The sequence below is a fragment of the Microplitis demolitor genome, chromosome 7 (assembly GCF_026212275.2).
Source record: "Microplitis demolitor isolate Queensland-Clemson2020A chromosome 7, iyMicDemo2.1a, whole genome shotgun sequence".
Taxonomy (NCBI): Eukaryota; Metazoa; Arthropoda; class Insecta; order Hymenoptera; family Braconidae; genus Microplitis; species Microplitis demolitor.
Window position 1 is genome coordinate 506,996 of NC_068551.1, and position 23,152 is coordinate 530,147.

Sequence of the window (23,152 nt, forward strand, 5' to 3'; positions counted from 1 at the left end):
TTAGTTGTGTGGTGTGCAGTGAGGATTAACGACAACAAATGACGGCTGAACCTGCTGGCAGGTAGCGACAGTTGTCAGTCGGTCGGTTGCTGGAGACATGCGAAGCCGGGACAGGGGTCGCGAGTCCGCTGACAAATCTATTTATCTTAATTGCCTTTATTAGTACATACTAGTTACAACTTTATGCGCGATCTGTGTGACTTTTTAGTGGACTCGAGCTACTGGAGCCCAGTGACACGTGCTACAAGCATATTTGTTGTGATATTTTGTTTTTTTTTTTAACACAAATGTGCCTAGTGTGTCATCAGTGCGACCACGTGCTGAACACTGTGGATTAACTATTTTTTGTATTTTCTTATTTCCCGCCACGTGTCAAATGATTTATTATCGAGACCACTAATGAAGTGAAATGTAAGTTTTATTTCATTTTTTTTTTTTTTTTCAAGACCTACAAAAAAAAACTTTACAAAAATTTGGGTCTAATTTTAAAAAATAGACAGTAAACTTTTTTAAGGAAAATTAGTTTTCTAATTTTAAAAAATAAATGAAAATGATTAAAATCTATGAGTCTATTGTATGATAAATGTTATACAATATATATATTATGTCAATAATAATAATAAGGAAAAACGTGACGATGATTAAACGATAAAATGGAAACAAGATGTAAACAATAAATAAGATTTTGTTTAACGTATTAATGAACTTCTCACGTCATTTACAATCATTCGCTGTATCTATAGTGTATTTTGTCGAAGAGATATTATGATAATGATAATAGTTAAATAGTGTGTAGTATATCCAGAGATATTACAGAGAAATGGTAATATGTACTCTCTATTCAAAGTGAGTATAGGAATAGGAATAGATACTTTGTAACACGTAAATGGTAATGTCATCCCTGAAGTATTTTATTGCCGTCAGTGTCTAAGAGTCTAAGAGTCTAGAGTGTAGAGTACAGAGTAAGGGGATAGGATAGGATAGTTATAGAGAATGATGATATGGGATGTGTGGAGGCAAATTTAATATAAGAAATAAAAGCAAAAGGACCGGTATTGTATACAATCCATGAGAATCTCTCACGATTGTCCTCGTTCTCGTAATAGTCGAGTTAAGTATTCAAATATAATACAGACCACGCGTTTATTATGTGCAGCACTTTGTCTGTATGCCAGCTGGGTTTGCTACTTGGTCTTGGTGTTGCCCAATTTTAGAGAAATTTTGTGACAAATTTTATCTAATCATTTATTTTGTTCATTTAAATTACAATTAAAAATTTCAATGTTATTTTTTGGGTGACTGATGATTTTTTTTTTTTTCTTTAAATTTAAAAAACTGATTTTTGACGTTAAAAATTTTTTTAAAGTAAAAAATATAAATTTGTAAAAAATGTCAGTGATATTTAAGTAAATAATTGTAAGTCGTATTTCATATATATAAGAAAGTAACAAAATAAAAGACATAAAGGGTGATACGAATAAATTTATGTACAAGGAAATGGCTAGAGAGTGGGTTCTCTCTCACTCATGTGCCAGTACAGCGAACACGGTGTTAGGTGATATAAGGATGGACGTGGGCGGTTATTTTTCTTACGCGCTTCTACTTGAGCAAGGGTGTATGCACACACTCTCGGATCTCCCATCCTATCCGCCTATGAATGATATTACGTCTAGTCTCACCGTGTAGGTCTTGAGAAACGTCTCCTCGATACCAGTTAACAGGGGACATAACTTTTAATCTCGATACATGAATCCTTCAATCGTTACTTCCTGATTTATCTTAATATCTCCTTATAAACTTGCTATCGTAATTTTGATCACCCGCCACTGGTACATTAAACTCCAACTTAATTAATTATTTTATTTTTAAAGTTATAATTATTCACGCACTGCGCGCGAAAGAAAAAATTACGAAATAAATAAATTAAAATTTAACTTGACTGTGAAAATAATTATCATGGGACAAAATCTTTAATTGCATTATTTAGAAAAAAAAAAAAATTTTAACATCGTAATGATAATAATCATTATTATGATTGACCTAATTAGGTAAATTGAAATTATTAAAGACGCAGGTTGATAAAATAAAGGTGTAGTGAGACTAAAGTATGAGAAGGAAGAAAGAGCGGAGTTTGCTCACGAAGCTCGTTGTCAAATTAATGAAGATCTACGACGCAGTACTGCCCTCGAGAATTACGTAACTCGTGGTGTTTTCTCCGCCCAGTTTAGCTGTGTTATGTTTTTGTGTTGCAGTTGTCTGTCTCGGTTAATCTCACTTAGCTTCCATCAGCTCCGTTTGTTGGTTTGTTCGATGGCTCTCTTTCACTTCTGAAACTCTTTTTACTAGCACTCTCGTATCGGCTGGTTACCTGGTTACCTGCACTGAGACCGAGACCAGCTAAATTAACGTCAACAAGCTTAAGGCTGGATGCAACTGTGCAATAAACAGACCCGACACGTTTTCGAGCAGGACTATATCTATACCAGCAACAGCATCAGCATCTAAGTACAAGACTCTACTCAATACATACGAAAGACTACTGTAACTGATGCTGAAAGAAACGGTGGCAAACCGATTCCTCTTTTTCTCCCTGTAGGCGCTCATACTTGTCTGTATGAGTTTCTCTTTCGTTCATACTCTCACGATAAAAAATTGTTTTTTTTTTTTTTTACAACCTTGAATTTCATTTTTTATTCTGAGAATTTTAGAATTTTTACTTTACCATCGAGTCTTACGGTAAAAATCCGTTTCCTAACACACCCTAAACTCAAAAAAATAATAACAATTAAAATAATTAGAGTTTTATACTTTTTGCTTTTATTACGGTATGATTAATTTTTTTCTTGTAACCAGGGTGTGTTTGGAAACGGATTTTTACCGTGAAATGTGATGGCGGAGTCAAAAAATTAATTTTTTTAATTTTTGAGAATTTTCCAAAATAAATGTAATTTTTGTTTCAACAAAAAAAAAAAATTAGTTCCCATCAGATTGTGCGGTAAAAATTAGTTTCGAAAGTCACCCTTGAGTTTCGAAAATAATAATATTCATGATTACTTGGTAAATTCGGTAACTTGACAAATTCGTCTGTAGGAAACAAAAAAAATTGACGTCAGTGCAGGGATAAAATAAAATTGAAAATTCTATATATAGTAAGTTAAATAGGGCATAAATGTATGTATAATAAAGCGTGTGCAAGGAAGACGGTATAAGAATGTATGAATAAATATATAAAATACGTAAGAAGGTAAGAGAAAAATAATCCGGGCATGGATGTATAGTTTATACAGTATGCTAAAATATATAGAACAAAGTTTTAACAACGAATCAAAGATAAATAATCCCGTAAGCTCAACAAAGACAGAAACAAGTTGAGCTGAAGATTGCGTTGACTAACAAACGATGATTTCGTCGTACTGCGTGAATATTTCATGAGTAACATAAACTCCGAGACTAAGTACTGAGATATCGGGACATATTCTTGCTGGTATTTATTAATATAACAAGAGGCAAGTGGATCCAGCCGGTGGCAACACTTTGTACCACGCCACAACAGAATAAAGAGAAAGAGATTCAGAGCACGGAATCAAAAACTTTACTTTTAATAGATTTTAAGAACGAGGATACCAGGTAGCAGATAGCGGATAGGAAATTTCCAAGTGGATGCTGTTCGACCATATCACATCATCAGGAAAATTTATCAGTAAAAGAAGGAGAGGAGTTTCCATTGAGAAAAGTCATCAAGGGAGGATCAATGGAAAAGAATGAAAAGAAGATTAGGGGAGATCGATGTTAATGAAAAGTCTTTATATATATGAGCATATATTTTTGTTGTAAAACAAGAGCAACGTGCAGTGCCGCGGCGGTTATCTGTTGTCATGTATCTTGCTTCACAACTTGTTTTTCTTAAGCTCTGTCACTATTTAACTATTATGGAAAGCTAATCGTTCTTGTTAATCTTGGAGCTAAGAAGAGGTCGTAATCGATACTACTGAATTGTTAATCACTTTTTTTTTTCCAATATTTAAAGATTTTTTATATTTTTTCTATTCAATTTAAAGTTGTGTAAAAAATGGGTAGAAAATGTAATTTTAAAAAAAAACATTGATTATGAATTTACTTGGAAATTTTTAAGGTCAAAAAAATTTTGAAAATTAAAATTAATATTTTTAGATTGTAGATTATTAAATTACGCTTGAAATGACTTATAATTGAAGTAGTTTTGAGCAATTACAAGTCTTTAAACAAAATTCCAGCGATTATGATGACGACACGTAATAAAAAAATAATAATTTAAATATATAAAGAAAAAAGTATAATAGAATTCCAGGTAATTATTTGAGAAGGTTAAATATTAAAGAATAAAATTAGCGACTGTAAAAAATGTAAATAATAAAAGCTGTGAGTTTGTTAATTTGAAGATGGAACGTAACAATGAGAATTAAGTTCTCACGACGCAATGACTCGGGTTCTTATAAGAATGTGAGCTAGACGACATCGAGTGTAACAGGCAGGCACAAACAGGGAACTTAAAATATAAATTGAAATAAAGATATCACTGATGAGGACAAACGTCGACGTGATAATGGACTAGCAGGAAAAAATAATAATTTTCTCCAGACACTTCTCAGAACCTTCCAACACTTGTTACTCCACGTCCGCGGCGCGGATATCCGACGTTTGCGAAACACCGCAGAGTACTATCCTCCGCTGACGTGCAAACAGACTTGTAATAAATTTATGGGTAATTTTTGTTGTAACTCGTTGATACTGCACTCGACTAGATGGATGGAAAGTGCTATTTAATACTGATCATGTCAAACACGACACTGATTGGAGATATTTTCTCTCTACTAAATCAATTAATGTCCAACTTCTTTTATACTGTAATAATTTTAATTCACAAATAATCACCTTGTCACTTAAAAATTACTTTTTAATATATAATTATATTAATACTTACGAAAAAAAATTATTTTCATACATCATTTATTGGAAATTTATTTTAAAAAATCATTTTTCTAATAATTACTTGGCACTTCCTCAAGTAAAAACATTTCAAGTCAAAACATAATAAAATTTTGTCTCGGAAAAATAATGGCCGACAAAAAGTTCAGGAAATGAACAAGCCTGAAAATAGCTGGGCCAAAATTTGGCTGACTTCAATTTATCAGCGAATTTTCGGCCTGTTTTTTAAAACTCCATAAAAAAAAACATTATGTTTATGAAATTTACTTGAAAACTTATAGAAAAAAAAGTTTTATAGATAATGATCTTGAAGACTCGAGTAAAATAAAAATACAATATTTAAAATAAATGATTGTTTAATAAAAGAATAAAATAAAAAAAAGGAAGAATGTAATAAAATGTCTCTGAGTTACGAAATATGATGAAAATATTCAGAAACATCTCTATTGTCTTATAAACCCATCAAACCTAAATAAAACTCGATGCAGCAGCTCGTTAGCCATGCAAGAGCTTGATTATTAGGGTCACGACGTCTGTAAAAGTGTCGGAAGTTACAATAGTGTCTAACATAACAACAACACACATAATTATTATTTTTATTGTAATTGCGCTAATCGATTGGTTCCACATCCAGACAAAATAAACAATCATATATTCCGGTTTCGTTAATCGACGGGATTTGCATCTGGAGGTGGATCGGCTACTCGGTCTATGACAACAAATAATAAAAACAATAACTATGCATTTAAAAGAGATAATAGTCAATGGCGGTGAGATGCGTCAAAGTATATTTATATATTTATAGATATAGCTAACGGTTCATCTCATTTCCTCTGCTTAATAAATAATCGCTCATTGGTAGCACAGATCCCGAATCGAGAGTAGCCCCGTAATATAAAAGTAAGGTTTTGTTAGCCTGGTTTGTATTTAAATTTAAATTTAATTCCAATTCCACTATCTCCGGTAGTTGTCTCGGTATTTCATTACTCAAATGTATTCCGATCGCCTCTGTAATCATAGATTGTATGCTACATGTTCGCAGACCTATGTCCCTATTTTTATTTATTTATTGATAAATATTCAAGATTAATTTCACAGTTAGCTTATTTAAATAATATTTATAAATATCCACGAGTTATTATTATTATTTTTTTTTTTTTGACAATAAAAATATTAATAATCGAGGTAAAAAATAACGCTTGCTGTCTCATAAATTACGTATTCAATTTTTTAATTTAATGTCATCGTATTTTATTTATGATTTTTATTCATTTTGTATTTTATTACAAACTGATGAAAAAGTGTTATGTAACTGAGGTGTGGTTCACTTAAAAGTTTTCTTTTTAATTGTCCCTTTCACTTTTCGTCTTCAATGTGAGACAGTTATTAATTACCACTTACGATTATTATTTTTGGCAAATTGCCAGATGAACGCGAATTAATAAATTTAAAAAAAAATAATAATTAAGTTTGAGTGAGAGTGGGACACACCCAGTGATTCTTACATGAGGTGTGCATCAATACTTTGTAATTAAAATATTAATTAATATTTTTTTTCCTCAACGCCTGCACTAACATTTAGTACTTGAGGTATGCATTAGTACTTTGTGATAGAGGTGTGCATTTATCACTTTTTAGTTAAGGTGTGCATCAATACTAAGGAATTATAATATTGATTGATATTTTTTGTACTCAGGGTGTGCATTACTACTTTGCGACAAAGGTGTGCATTTAGTATTTTGTACACAAACTATTCGTTGATATTTTTTGGATATAGTCTGCATTGATACTTTATGATTAAAATATCAATGAATGTCTTATGATTGAGGTGTGCATTAATCGGTTCGCGCTTGAGGTGTGCATAATTATATAAAATAAAAAGTTTTAACGAAAAAATAATGAAGAGGGTATTCTGCATGGAGATATTGAAATAAAATGAATATTAAAGAGTGCTAAAAAAAGAATAAAAGATTAAAAGGGTGGGAGTTGACGCTTACGGGTGATAATCGTGACGATTATAATTTATTACTTGTCCCGTCCCATAAGAGGTTGGATGTTCTCATGTCAGCGCATTTGAACTACCCACGCACGCAATGCTGCAACTTAAACTGAGACAGTCAATATAATATTATAAGCTAAGTATAAGCGATATAATACGAGGATTGTGGAGAGAAAATAATGTGTTGCTATTGATCCAGCCTTGCTGTGTAATGTTAACTTTTGTTGTTACTGTTGATTCAATTGCGCTCGAGATACAACTTCGTCTCACGATCCAATAGCACTCTCCTTTTATTTACTTCGTGAGAATGTCGCTCAACGCGAATTTATTTTATTGATTCAAATTTTATTTCTTAGTAATATATATGCTAATTGGAAAATTCGATTTATTTTTTGAATGCTAATGAAAACTGAGGAGTAATGTCCCGAGAAAGCATGTTTTTATTCAGTTATGAGATTATAAATTTTATTTAATTACGTGTCAAGTGCAATTTACATATATTTGCATATTAAACACTTGCCCGGTTTTTTTTATTCATTTTATTTAGAAGCTATATTACTGTTTTTAAAATACTTTTTTTTTAGAAAACTAGTAGGTGGGTCTTGTACATCATTAGATTCTCCATTAAATGACCTACTATTTGAGTTCTTTATGGTAATTAAGTTTCAAAAAAAGTTAATAAAGATTTAAAATAGTTCAATTATCGTAAATATTTAATTTTTTTCATTAAAATAAATTTACGGAGCAGATAGATAATGAAATTCCGCGTGAAACGGCCTCCAATAAAAGGACTTTCCACTAATTACTTACTAAAAAATGATAAAAGCTAAAAAATGAATTCAAATTTAATAGCTCGACGGTGGACGACGTTGCCTGGACTTCATCTATAACTCGACTGGCCTTATTACGGTATCTAGCGTACAGTTGGTAGTTCCTAAAAAAATGATTGGTTGACAAAAAAAAGCGGCAGTGAACCGAGGCGCGGCCGTGCTGCGCGTGAAACTAACGAGTGGTGAGCGGTCTACCAGCATCTCTTCTCATCATTATTATCATCATTATTATTATTGTTGTTGTTGTTGCTGTTGTTGTACCTTTACTCTATAGCTTCTTTACCCACATACACAGGCACAATGCAGCTTGGGTTAAAACTGTAGTAGGTGAATGTCGAGAGAGAAATCATACCGAGCAAGGACGTGATACAACCACACCCCAGACTACTCATCTTATAACTTTCTATAAACCGAAAACTGGATCATTTATTACTCTTTACGCGTATCATTATTTTATTACACTTCATTTTATAGTTTCATTTTTTATTTATTACGTAAAAAAATTTTCAGAAAGCCTTTTTTTGCGAAAAAATTTTCCATTTCTGTGAATCTAGAATCTTTAACTCTAGTTTTATTCACTAAAGAAGCATTTCAAGTATCAAGAATCCGCGTTTCTGACTGACATGTCGACATAGTTTAAGTGCTCAAGATTACTGTAGATTTTTTTTCTTTTTTTTTCGAATTGATGCCAATTGGACGATCGGACTTCATCGTACTTCATCGTACTCTCACTTGGCAGTAATTTTTCTAAGAATAAAAAACTGGGACTTGGATTAGTTTCCACTGAAGCAGGAATGGTTAATTGACATTGTAATTGCAATTGTTACCGTTGTTATTATAACTGAGTGAATTTATAATTTAAATAAAGATTATCGGTCTGTTTGTTTTATCTGAATGAGCTGGTGAGTCTAATTGTCTCTTTGTTCAACCAGTGTAGGTGTTTTATTTATTTTTTACCACGTGCTGACGTCGCGGGCAAGTTTCTCTTTCATCCGTTAATCGAGTACGAGGTGGAGTCGGTTGATCGGTCTCGCCTATAACTGGAGTAACTAGAGTAACACGAGAGCAACGGTACATTTTCTGTTCTCCAGGGATACGTCTAGAGTTGCTCTCCAGATTTTTTTTTAATCTTTTAGTATAATATTTAAACTTGTTTAGACATTTCCAATTTTTTAATTCTGATAATTTCATAAATTTAAAAAAAAAAAACTCATTCCCATGGGGTCAATTATTTAAAATGTATCCTCGTGTAACGTTGAGAGTTGAAAAAAAAATGTTTTTTCTACAAAAAATGTAGAAAATTAAATTTCCTTTTTAATAATAATCCACAGTATTTATTTATTTTCTAAGAAATCGTTAATAAAATTAAAACTAATAAATACTGTTTCCACTTTTACCAGAATAATAAAAAGAAAAAAAAGTTTGAAATATATATGAAAAATATAATAATAGTTATTAACTTTGAATATCATTATTATAGTCAGTAAGATGGAATTAGTAATTTCAAGGAGGCATCGATGTCTCTGAATAAAGTAAGTTTGTATCTGTATTTATATCTATATATATATATATATATATATATATATATATATATATATATATGTTTATAAGCTTAGAAATAATATCGTAGAGTCACGTAGAGTTTACTGTATACCCAAGCGTTGATGTCTTTATCATCACTTAACTTGAGAGAGTTCACCAGCGAGCTATATATATAAATATATATAAATATAAGTATTAAATACTAATGGTCAAAGGGGAGATTGAATAAAATCCGCAGATGAATATATTTAACTGCAATCACATTTCTTTATTGGCGATATAATATTCCAATTAGATCCGCAGTAAAAACGAGCAGTTAATTATCTTTCCGGGTAAATATAAAACTTTTAGAACGAGTTTTATATTTATTTAATGGTATCACACTATAACTATTAGCTAAACTATTTAAATGATTTAATTAAATAAACATTTTATTCAAAGTTCTTTTTAACTCAAAACTTTTATTTATAAATAAAAGGTAAATAAACTTGACATCATTAAGATATTTATTAGCTTTGTTTTCTGAGGTTAATTATACTGGAATTTACTCTTAATGAGTTTTCATTGCGTTTAAATTATTTACCCCGGTGCAAATAATTTATCTTTTTGCATTTTTAATAATTTGGCGGCAATTTTAAATTTTGAAAATTTATTTCTTATTTATGAAGCTTTGAATTCAAATTATGAATAAAGTATGAGAGATACGATAAAAATGGATGAGAACAAATCAACAGAAAATTTAATTTTCTAAAACTTTGATCTGATATAAAAATTATCTAGAATCAATATTTTTAAAGTTATGGCCGTTCAAAGTTTCAACTAATTTTTTTTTCATAACTTCTAATTATTAAAAACTTGAAACGGTCATATCTCTTAAACTATCGATTTTATGAAGTTTTGTAATAAAACAAAAATTGTAGGAAATTTAATTTCCTATAAGATTGGTCTGATTACAAAATTTCCTAAAATCGATTGTTCAAAAGTTACAGCCTTGAAAGCTTGAAAAAAAATTTTTTTTTATCAGTTTCCAGATTTGAAACTTTTTTTAATTTTTAGTATCATAAAAATGACTTATGTTTCTAAATATGATAAATTTACGTAATAAACAAACAAGTTATACTTGTTTATAAAGATATAGGCCAAAAAATGATCGACATGTCACGTATCAGTTTCCGAAGACAGAAACGAATTTAAATTAATTTTAGCGACTAAGTCCCAGATAAAAAAAAAATCACCAACAACAATAATAAATAAATATTTAAAAATCTTGATCGACGTCCGATTTAGATTAATATGATACTGAAGAGGGCCTAGTTTAATTAGTTTCTGCATTGACATATTTAAATTTAAAAAATTTAAATAAAGTTATTAAATAAAGTATCGATGGGTATCAGCATAATAATAATAAATTTAAACTCGAACGAGCTATTATAAATAAAATCCATCTTGCCAATCAGTCTCATCACCGACTCCGACATCTGTTTAAAACTTTTAAACTCTAAATCAACCACTCACGTGTAGACATGATTTATTACAATAGCTCCGGATAATTTACAATTGATCTAACGGAAACTTTCACAAAAGATCAACCCTATTCTATTAGTCTTGACTGGTTCTCTCACTCTCTTTCCGTCTTTCCTCAACACCCATTTAAATATCTACGCTCTACTGAAGTATCCTTGCCAACATTTCAGCTCATTTATCATCCTCCAGTAGACTACGCGACTAGACATTTTTAAATAAAAAAACTCAGCGGGTTTTGTTTCTACTTCACACTTTGTAATTTATAAACAATTTAACTTTTTTTTATATCAATTAATTATAACTAAATATTTCCAATGCAAACATCAACGCAATAAATCATCGGCAGTTTAATGGAACAAAAAAAAAAATATTATTGTTTCAGATCCAACTTGCAGGGACTCAAAAACGGGAGATTTAAACGCGCGGTGTAATGAGCGGATACCTCAGCAGCAGCCTGTCCCCGTTAGCTTGCGACCCAAAGTACTCACCAGCTGCCATGCGGGAGAAAGATTCCAGTCCAAGAAAAATGCCAGGACACATCAGCCCTAAGCAAGCGAGTATCTATCCACTGAGTGTCCGAGTATCTGACGCCGAGGAATTGCCCTACGACCTGAGCCACGCAAACAGCAGAATAAGTCCCGCTTCGCATCAGCACCAGCATCAACACCAACCGCACATGAGTCCTGCGGCGCGACCACCCGCCCAGCACGAAGACATGGACTGCGAGCCGCTGGACCTGCGTGTTGACCACAAGAAAGAGCATCTGCGAGACGAGAACCAGAATGACATCGAAGTGCTCAATCAGAATGGCCTGGGGCTGCCTTATCACACGGTTCTGTTTCCTCAGCACCACGCAGTCCATCCGCTGGTGCTGGAGGCCATGTATCGATCCCATCCCCCACTTCCCGAATTACCGAAGATTCAAGTCCGGGCCTTGCCTACAATGGTCCCACTGCCTTCCAATCGATTTTCCACGCCCTCAACTCCTTCATCATCTACCCGTACCTCCACCCCACCGAGCAATAGTCAGCCGACATCAACACCCGCGTCCAATCCTTACTCGGTAAATGTCGCGAACACGGGACTCAAACCCAAAGATCGTTATTCCTGTAAATTCTGTGGCAAAGTCTTCCCCAGGAGCGCGAATCTGACGAGGCATCTGAGGACCCACACCGGCGAGCAGCCTTACAAGTGTAAATACTGCGAAAGATCATTCAGCATCTCCAGCAATCTCCAACGACACGTTAGGAATATTCACAATAAGGAAAAACCTTTCAAGTGTCCGCTCTGCGAAAGATGCTTCGGACAGCAAACCAATTTGGACAGACATCTCAAGAAACACGACGCCGATGGACCCACGATACTCGACGAAGTCCGTTCGCGTTACCACGGTCAGCTTCCGAGAGCAGACGAGTCATACTTTGAAGAAATAAGAAGTTTTATGGGAAAAATAACCTCGCAGAGACAAGGGATGCCTTATTTCACGGGACTGCTGGCGCCGACTGCGGAGGAACTCAGAAACGACAAACAGCAAGCGCTGGAAGACAAACGCGGTGACTCATCGTACTTCAGCGACCGGGATAACCTGAGTTCCAGGTCGAGCAGCAGCGCCAGCAGAGCTGAAAGTGTTCACGAAGAACGCGATACGCCTCCTCTGTCGCCTGGCAATACTTGAGTTTTACTTTATTTTTAATTATTATAAATTTTAAAATGAGCTTCTGCTTCTGTAAGTTTCATTGACAGATCAACTGCGCATGCGCACCTGCCCTTCGCCCTCTGTCTATCAGGGACAAAGGGCAAAATGTCTTCTGCTAGTTAAAATTTAAATTTATAAATATTGTTTTTGTTTAACTGTAAGCAACTGCGTTGCAGATACAAAGTGAAAATGCTCGATCAAGTGATTATTTCTTCATCTTCATTATATTTTTATTCTTATGTTAAATATCCTCAGTACTGTTGAGTCCGTCGATCGGTATCAAGATCAAATTACTATGAAATCAATATAATGATTGAGAGAAAGTCGATATATCAGATACCGATGATACAAAGTTACTAAAAAATTATTATTATTATTTTTAAAAACATAAATTAAATAAAAGACTTGTTTTTCTTTTTTTTTCTTTTTATTCAGGGGCAGAACTGGCCTAAGAAAATTTTTGTTACCGATTTTTCATATTAATGTAATTTAAAAAAAAAAAAAAAAAAATGTGGGGCAAAATGGGCGTAAAAAAAATAACGTAATAGTTGCGCAGTAAAAGAGTTTGAGTAAGAAAAATGAGTTGCGACAAAACAAAATAATTGCAGCAACAAGTTTTAGGTAAAAAAATTTAAAAAATGAAAATGTTTTAAATCAGAACGAGTCCATTCGTTCCGGTAGGAAGTAATTCTGTATTTTATGGCCTAGAAAGTGAATTCAGAACTCTCTGATACGACATAAACATCGACATCAACATCAACATCAACATCTAGATCGTTATTGAAATAAAATTGTCCAGGCACGTGTGTACTTAATATGACGATAAGTCTTGTCAGCTTAAAACCCGGGTAATGCCGATCAATTCTTAGCTTCGGAAGGTGCAGAAAACGAGCATAGCTACACGATCTTATTTAAAAAGCGATCTATCGGTCGATAGCGCGATAAACGTCCAGTGAAAAGGATTAGAAATCGATGGGCGTAACTTCGACACTCAGATCCGTCAATTTACCAGCATTATAAAATAATAAAAATTAAGAAACAAGCTTTTGCTGAAAACTTTGTAAAGTTGGCTACCCATTTATTATACATTAATTATAATAATAAAAAATTATGGACACGGATAGTGTAAATAGAAGACGTCACTTGTCAATGTCGCTCAATCCTGCATTCCGAGTAGGATACGAGAGGAGCGTGTAATCTATGAGTTATCTCGCGTGCATGATTACGCGAAAAGAAACAAATAAAAATTTAAAATTAGTTAAAAACAAAAAGGAGATAATTCCTTACATGTAGATGTAAATGTTGATATATTGAAGGAAAGGAAGCGATCGTGGGAAGGAGGATTAATACGTGCCCACTGATATTGCAGTAGTAGATTATAGAATATATTTATATGTTAAAGAAAGAGAAAGATTAAAATGGTAACGGAATTTGTGCTCCCGGTGAACGCAGCATCCGAACCTACTTATGTACACGAACGTGCCAATCGCGCGTTTCCTCCAGCTAATATTTTCCTATTAAACTTCATATATTAATATATACATGTAAATTTCACATATACTCCAGCGTGTAATTTTAAGCGCTCTTCCTACAAAACCCTTTCCAATTTTCTAGGCTGAAAAATTTTAATTAATTTTTTATTTTCAACTATTATAATTATTTTTTAATTTTTATTTTTTAAATTTTAAATCCTACTTGTGGGTTTGAACCGTGTACTTCACACCGCGCCAAGTAATCACGGCTTAACATTGCGGTAATTATCTTAAAATAATTATATCAATTTTGTATTAAAATTTAAAATTATCAGACTAGGATTCGAACTGTGAACTTTATGTTTAATAAAATAATTAATGTACTTTCTACCAAATTTTTATATTAAAAATACATAAATCTATTTACGGATAATTAGTATTTTAAAATAATTACAATAGTTTTTAAATTTAAATTTGAAAAATTTTAGAAATAAAACTTGAGTTGAAACCGTCAACTTTGTAATCATAAATAAAATTAAAGTACTTTCTACTCAAATGTTATCGAGTGAATAATCGATAAGTAAATATTTTTTCAGTTTATTTCAAACAAAAAATGAAATTAAAATTACACGTTATAAATTAAAATATTAAAAATAATGTTATGTTTTTATTCTGATATCAAACGGCAATCAAAGAGCCTCCAGGATCTTTCCGTTCATCTTTTCCCCGTTCATCTCACGACACAAATAAAATATACTCATACATATATTTATATATATATAGACATACACATGAACTGTACAGAGAGTACTTGAAGCTAAGGCGGCGATGTTGTTATTGTTGATGTTGATGTTGATGTTGTATAAACTAAAATATAAACTGAAAGTACAGCGGCCTCGGTCTTACTCTTGCGTTACAGTTTTGCCACGCCCCGATCGAGACGGCGTGGCAGCTCATCTCGCGAAAGTGAAACGCAATAAAGGAGCCGCGAGCATATTAGTAAGTGAGTTAAGTTAAGTATTAAAGATTTAAAACGTTCATAGTCTACTCTATGCTCGCATACTAACACGCGGATTTTTTACACTCGATATTCACCAGCGCCCAGAGTAACCCAGCGATAAATAAAAAAAAAAATAAAAAATGAGATAACATCTCGTCGATATTCTCAGCTAGAAATTGTTTCTTCACTCTTTTACAGTTCGAACGCTTATCACATGTTCCGTATGTCATTTTATCTCCCGTCATCGATTTATTCTGCTCCATTTTAACTCAACTCTAAAATAAAACTAAAATCCAAAAACTTGTCTTTTATTTTTTATTTAGCATCCGATAAACTAATCAGATAATTGTATCACGTTTCGGCAGGTCCGTATTTTTGCTCGAGTTTCTACGATTTCACCAAAATTTTTATTTCATTTCTGTCATTTTTCTGTATAGTAAAATTATTTGGTAACATGTAAATAAATAAGGAATATTAATATATATAAATATATTAAATAAATTGTTAAGTTTTAAATGCAAGTAGATTTAATGGAATAATATATTGTTAATAATATTTAAGGAATAGTAGACTTGGTATCGAGGCTCAATTTAGTTAGATAAATAAAAAATTTATATTTTTATTTTTTTAGTTGAGTCAAATACGTCTGGTGATTTTGCTCATCGATAAATCTCATTTAAATGTATTATTTTTAATTAATTTTATTCATTTAGAAATTAATTATTGTTATTATTGATGTTAACACGATAATTATTTATTGCACACCCCAAATGTCAAAGGTGTGCTTTAATGGAGCTCGAAATTTTTCTTTTAAATTTCAAATGAAATTTATTTTTCCTCAATTCGAAGTTTATTTCAGTAAATAATTACCGTCGTAATGGAAATTATTTATTGCACACCATTAGCGCGAAGGGTGTGCTCTATTTTAAAAAACGTTTTTTATTAAAAATAAAATTTGGTTTTCGTGAAATTGAAATTTTTAAAATAAATAATTACCGTAGCCATTACTCTCATGTAAAAATAAAAAAAATCGGGCTGAAGCCTTGAAAAAAAAAATGGCGATTTTTTTCCAAGGCTCGATATAAAATCTTGCATAACAAAATTCAAGTCACGTTGACTCAAAGGGAACCCACCGAAAGCCTGCTAAAAAAAATAAATAAAATTTTTTTTTTGTGTTACATCCTTCCGAATGACTTGATCATTGATTCATCCCATTTATCACTTCAGTGCGATCTTAAATAATGAGAAGAGACTTTCGAAATCTCCGCAATTTTTACGCCAAATAACAAACATGTCGTTTCACTTTTAATTGCGCGCTTCTTATGATTTTAAACAAAATAAATAAACATAAAAGACATTATGTTCTCTATTACATAATAAATATTTATAATTTCCAATTAATATTACCCTTGTTATTTTAAAATTAAAATATAGTTATTATTATTATATTAGTTGATAATACGATTGTGATTTCGAGGTTACCGATTTATACGTAAATATATGTATAATGTATTAAAAGAAGAATATGATAAGTATAAATATATATATAAATATAAACTTTATCGACAGCCTGATTAAATAAGACTAAAAGGTGTGTCTTGTATTCAAGTTTTTATAGTTTAATAACGAATTTGTTAATTGACGATCTTTTTTTTATTTATACGAATGGAAAATTTAATTTCGGAGCGAAAATCGAGGGACCAAATTGATTTTTAAAATTATATATTTTATATAAAATGTTCTATATAATAAATAAGTATTTTGTAGTCACGTACGGTGACTGTATATATGTTAATATGTAACATTGAAAGTATAGTAAAAAATAAGAAATTATTTACTTGAAGATAAATTGTCTTGTTTATTCATTTCCATTATAATTATTATTTGTATCTCAGTAATCAGAGGAGGTAAGTAAAAAAAAAATTGATGCTACAGAAAGAAAATTTAATTTCCCAAAGGTTTTGTGTCTTTAGAAGATCTTGTGGGATTGATAGTTCAAAAGTTACAGCGGTTTGAAATTTTTGGAAATTATTAGATTGAAAAATTTAAAAATCGGCTTGACGTTTAAAAGTCTTGTAACTTTTGAACGATTGATTTTAGAGAATTTGTTAATCAGACGAAAATTGTGGGAAATTAAATTTTCTTCAGAAATCCACAGAGATATTTTTCTGGTATCTTTAATATTTCAGTCGTAATTTCGAGCCGAAATAAAAAATGAATTTTTTTAGTGAAATTTCATTGAAATTTAAAAATTTAATGATACCACTGTAACATTGTAATAAAACAAGATTGCAAAACGACTTATAAAGCTCGGCACATCAAGAGAAACAAAAAAGGGACGGACGTGAAAGAAAAACCACCAGTGCATCAATCTGCTTTCTCCAGCTCTGACCATCAATCTCCACGTCTTTTTCTCTTTGTTTCTTTATTCAGCCCAGCCTCTGTGCTGATAAATCATCAACATACCAACTGACTCGAGTTTTATTTACCAAAAATAAAATTATGTCCACTGCGATCTACTCCTATCCACTTTTTTTTTTTTTTTTTTTTTTTTTTTTTTTTTTTTCTCAAAGACTGCACCGAATTCTAGAGATGGGCGGACAATTAACGTGGGAACAAGATTACTCGGGTCATAGGTGTGTGAGAACCGGAACAGCTGGACTCTGCTCAGACATTGAAGATACGTGACTCCGTAGACAAATCGGTTTTAATGCACTGTCTTATTATTTTTTCGGCCACCATATTTTACTTAAATATTTATAAAAACACTCATATTATATTTTCCAGTTGCTGCTTTAGCTCTAGCTCTTGCCCGCTCTTGTGATAAATTAAAATATCAAAATAATTAAATTGCTGAATAAATATTATTATAATTGCAGAAGAAAGTTTAATGAATTAGTAATAATAAAAAACAGGGTGGACACAGCTAATGATGCTCAATGATTTCTTAAACTCTCATTACGGTGAACGTGACTTTGACCTAGTTTAAATAAACTGCAAAACTGTGCCGCTCGAGACGCAGCAATCCACCTAAATCTTCATTTACTCGAGATGTTCTTGCGTACAGATTAATAATGAAAATTTATTTCCTATATACATTTTATATTCTGCTTATTAACCTGAGGAAATTTGAATCAATCTTATACTTGTTGTAATTATCCATTTTCTAATACGTTCGCATTTCTATTTGAATTCAAATTTATGTAATTAAGAGTACTATGAATTATAGCCGAGTGAAAAACAGATATATTTATGAATTTCATGAGTATTTTGAAATATGTAAATTAATAATGTAAATAGTAATCTGAAAAAATATATTGTCAATTATGTACTTTTGGAATGGTGACATGACTGAACGGCACAGCAAATAAAATTGAAAAATAATTGCACACCTCAAATTATTTAATTGCATTGAATAATATATATGAAATCTTTTAGAAATTTTTATGAATATTTCTTGACAGTGAATTAATTTTTTTCTACTAATTTTCGTGCCCACGGATTATATAGAAACGATTTATGGCCAATCGATCCCCGAAAAAAATGTTGGTGGAGGGTCGAGCCTTCAGAGGGCCACTTTCCAGTATTTTATATTATTCTATAGTTAAGAAATAAAAATTATAGGATCTAACGAAAAAATAATAATGTTCAACTAATTAGGTAATGATATTGAAATACTAGGAATAATAAAAGGACGACTCTGGCTTGTATAAATTATACATAAATGATGACAGCGATATCAAGCATACTAGTCGAGCTCCTTATTTTCGATGAATCATCAAATTGTTATTTTCATCATCATCCTCATTATTGTTACTCCCAGTATTAGTATAGATCATCAATGTTTTTTTGCCTCTGCGATCTTAATGCTCAGAGGAGTCATAACATAAAAACAAGTTTTGCCGTTTTCGGTTTCACCCAATCAGTTCTTTATTTTTTCGTTATTAATAGACTACAGCCTTCAAGTTGCCGGTAACTGACGTAGGTCATTTTTCCGAGGTTCTAATCATTCAAGTGTGGTAATGATTATTAATTACAAATTTTTTTGTTATAATTGAACTAAATAATAATCAGAAGCAAACGAGTACATAAAATTAAATTTCTGAGAATAATCATTAGGTAATATCTTGAACGGGTAAAATTAATTGGAAAATATGATTCATCGATAATAAATTTAAGCGGTTGTGAAAAATAATCAAGTTAACAGAAATTCATTTGTAAAAAAGTTTAAGAAATTCATTTATTATTTACATCAATTGCTCGGATAGCTGATTTATTTTTAAAACTAGTACGTTAAATATCGTTTATAACTAATTTTGTTTCATTTTGAGAATCTTTCTTTTAAACTGACGGTAAAAAATCTGTTTGTTCATTTCCAAGGCACTGATTGTAATTCCCAGTGCTGTTCAATATTTCCGTTACAGGCTGCGATGACCGGGCCTTCTTCACTCTCTGGATCGGCGTGCAAACACATTTCGGAACCCATGTGTACTAATGCCTTTTTCTGTAAAAAATATGAAAAATTTTTTCAAAAATCACTTGAGTACAAAATTAAAAAGAAAAACTGGCATATTTTCAATTTAAAAATTAATTCTCTGCTTTGGGATCACCACGAGCTTGGTCAATAAATTTAATTATAAATAATTATATAAAAAAATTTACTTGTTCATCATAATTCCATTTCTGTCTGGTGAGTCCATTGCAAGCCATAATTTTAACTTTCGGCTTCTCGTGTTTGGTGTCACGTTCTGGAGCATCTAGACAAACACTTTCGTCAGTCATGACAATCCCATCTTTGGTGATGACAAACATTTGACTGAGATTAGGAGGGCTGAGACAGGGTTCATAAATTGCGTAGCCAGCAGGTTGTGCGTACATGCCTTTGGAAACCGGTTTCATTAGACAGTGGCCCGTCTTTGAATGAACAATTTTACCAAAAAATCTATCGTTTTTTGGAAAAAAGTGATCTGGCCAGACATTGTCTAGATACCACTCGAAACCCCGGCACTTCAATTTATCTCTGAGCGCGAGTCGCTCGCGGATTTGCTGCTTGTCTCGCAGTCTCGCGGCTTCGGGGTTGAACTTGAAGTAAAATTCCGCCCAGTCGTCCATCCAGACCAGAGCTACTCGCGCTAAATTTCCATAAAGAATCTCTCCGACTCCACCGGGAAAGGTGTAGGGAGATGACTTTCTGAAGAGATGCCCGACGTGGGAGCAAGGTGCGATCTCGACACTTCCCCCGCACTGCCAAACTCGGAACGACAGCTCGAGATTTTCTCCTCCCCAGATTTTCATCTGTTCATCATAGCTTCCGAGCTGGAAAAAGTACTCGCGGTCCATCGAGAAAAGTCCTCCAGCCATCGCGGGAGTTTTGAACGGCTCGACGATATTTTCCCGTCGCTGTTTCATCAAAGGGCCACTCAGTGTCAGCCAACGGAAATGTAGATCCCAATTAAAAGCGCCCCAATGTAATTCAAACGATCTAAAACAATAAGTTATTAATTTTATTAATCAATTGGAATATATATTTTATATATTCAACATACCTCGTATATGCAAATGTATCGTCATTAATAATATCAATAACCGGCGCAACTATCTTCGTCTTATCTTTAGAGATAGCTTCCAACAATGGCTCCAACCATCCTGAAATTAAGTTTTTTTTTATTTTTATCGGAATTGGAGCAAAGTTTTAAATTTTAAATCTCTTATTTATTTTAATTTAAAAAAAAAAAAAAAAGACTATTGAGCTGAAGCAAAATATTTAAAAATTCATATCGCAATTTAAAATTGTCAAGTCTACAGGAATTAGTACTGACTTTAAACTCTTTTTGTCGCTAATTACTACAATTCTAAGCTTATCTATCTTACCTACCGACCGTACATTCGCAGTGGGCGTCAAGAAAAGTTAAAACTTGACCTTTAGCTTCTCTGGCACCAATCAATCGTGCGTTTATTAAACCAACTCGTGTGCCAGATCTTAAAACACGAGTTGGAACTGTCAAAGTTTTAACATACTCATCCAAAGACTCTTTCAAAAAATCTGCAAAGAAGTAACCAGTCATAATAATTAATAAATAATTAATGCGGCAGTAATTAAATAGGCAACGAACCCCGATCGCTGTTGTCATCAACAAGAATTATTTCCTTCAACAAACTCCTGGGTGATCTGTTGATAACACTGTAGACAGTTCTCATCAGCGTACTCCAAGCCTCGTTATGAAAGACAATAATCACCGAGGTCTCGGGCAAATTATACAAATTAGCATATCTAATAATACACTTCTTCTTCCTGACATCCGGCAGCGTTCTGTTCAGCGGAATCCGATCGCTGGCCATCAAGTTGAACCTATTGATCTGAAAGAGCTGCTGCATCACGGGAAAATCTTTCGAAGATATCAGCACCGGCTCTCCGTTCCTGCCGTCGTGGGCTCGCGGGTTGAACATATTTTTGTTAACTATTTCTTTTGTCACATTCGGAGTCTTCATCGGGTCCACCGAGTCTCCGATGTAATGACCGACTACCACGTGGATTCCTTTTCTGTCTATATAATCTCGTTGGTCGTCCGTCAATCTAATAAATAAATAAATAAATGAATTATACAGTTATTTTGTAACAGGATAAATCTACTTGTCTTTAAATTCATTAAATTCACGGCAATAAGTTACTTTGTAGCAGCAATGATTTGAAAAAAAAAAAAAATAATAATAATAATTACATTTCCGTGGTGTCATTATGGTATAACTGTACATGCAATACTGCGTGTCTTGTATATACTTGACTTTTCTCACCAACAAATAATAATAATAATAATAAACTTACTATTTAAAAATTAAAAAAACCTTTAAATGGATGTATCTTTTAAACTATTGATCATGCAAAATTGTTTAAAGAATCAAAAATTGTGGAAAATTTAATTTCCTTTTCATAAGTATCCTATTACTTTTATTTCCTTGAATAATTATCTCCATATTATTAATTACTCCAATAATCTACTGTTTTTTAATGCTTTAAGTTGTTATATCTTTTAAATAATCAACTCTACGACATTTTTTATAGAACCAAAAATTGTAGGAAATTAAATTCCCTTCAATTTTGATCTCATTAAAAAAGTTCATAAAGTCAATAGTATAAAAGTTAGAGCTCTTCAAACAATAATTCAAACCCAGGAGTATTTTTACCGCTAAGTAAATAATGATAATAATAAAAATTATATACTCTTACCTTAATGATACATAATCATCAGCGTATTCATTATTTTTCTGTTTGTTGTGAGACCACACAAGTACCATAAAAATCACTAGAATAGTTGATAAAACTATAGGCCACGTCCGGCAAATTTTTCTAACCACCGGCCACATATTTCTTTATTCAAATTCTATTAATTTTATCATAAATAATTATAATATTAATGTTTGACTGGCTTTCATAGTGCCTATAAATTACATCAGATCATTTTATTCCCCGCTTATCTGAGTTTTGTTCATCTTGGGGTCAGGTCACTGAGGAAAATAATTCTCATAACAATTAAAATTTCAATCAACTACAAATTAAATTTAAATAAATAAATATCGCTTACCAGTTTTTTAAATTTAAAAAAAAATTCTACTCCAAGTGACTTGAACGCACGCGCTATAGATCGCGGTTTTCACCTGCAACGTCCGACAATACTCTTGTCTAGTAAACAATAGTTAATTATTTTTGTATTACACAAAACAAGGATTATTAACTGACCCATCCCTCTCACGCTCCATGGATTCCTTTCTTTACATTATTATTTTATGTACCCATGCATAACTTGATAGCTTTTTCGCATTCCTGTTGAATTATTTTTAAAAATATTACCATTCAAAACTTTAAAAACCAAGAAAAGATCTATTTTTTCAAATTTAATACCTGTTACTACAAGATCACTGACTTTGTTTTTAATAATTTTCTATTATTAATTAACTAAGTAATTTTTTTACTTAAATTGTTTGTTACAAAACAGAAAGTGACAATTGTTGGTAGCAGCAGATGCGGCACTCACGCTCACACTGTTGACTTTTCTCGGTATGATTCCGATTCAGGCTTCAACACCAAACCAATGACGTCATTGTGTACAGTTTCATATTAAAGCTTTT

The 23,152-nt window shown here is 32.1% G+C and overlaps 2 protein-coding genes across 2 annotated transcripts; one reads left to right on the forward strand and one right to left on the reverse strand.

Annotated features, from left to right (window-relative positions):
- Positions 1–323: 323 nt before the first annotated feature.
- LOC103575494 (transcription factor hamlet-like) lies at positions 324–12,535 on the forward strand. The gene is made up of 2 exons (XM_008555306.1): positions 324–411; positions 11,243–12,535. Exon 2 carries the CDS (start codon positions 11,291–11,293, stop codon positions 12,533–12,535), a length of 1,245 nt encoding a protein of 414 aa, XP_008553528.1. The 5' UTR covers positions 324–411; positions 11,243–11,290.
- Positions 12,536–19,255: 6,720 nt separating this feature from the next.
- Positions 19,256–23,079, reverse strand: LOC103575428 (polypeptide N-acetylgalactosaminyltransferase 1). The gene is made up of 8 exons (XM_008555212.2): positions 22,926–23,079; positions 22,609–22,847; positions 22,254–22,531; positions 21,142–21,602; positions 20,904–21,071; positions 20,575–20,674; positions 19,691–20,510; positions 19,256–19,532 (listed from the first exon to the last, which is right to left on the reverse strand). Exons 3-8 carry the CDS (start codon positions 22,388–22,390, stop codon positions 19,398–19,400), a joined length of 1,821 nt encoding a protein of 606 aa, XP_008553434.1. The 5' UTR covers positions 22,391–22,531; positions 22,609–22,847; positions 22,926–23,079; the 3' UTR covers positions 19,256–19,397.
- Positions 23,080–23,152: the final 73 nt, after the last annotated feature.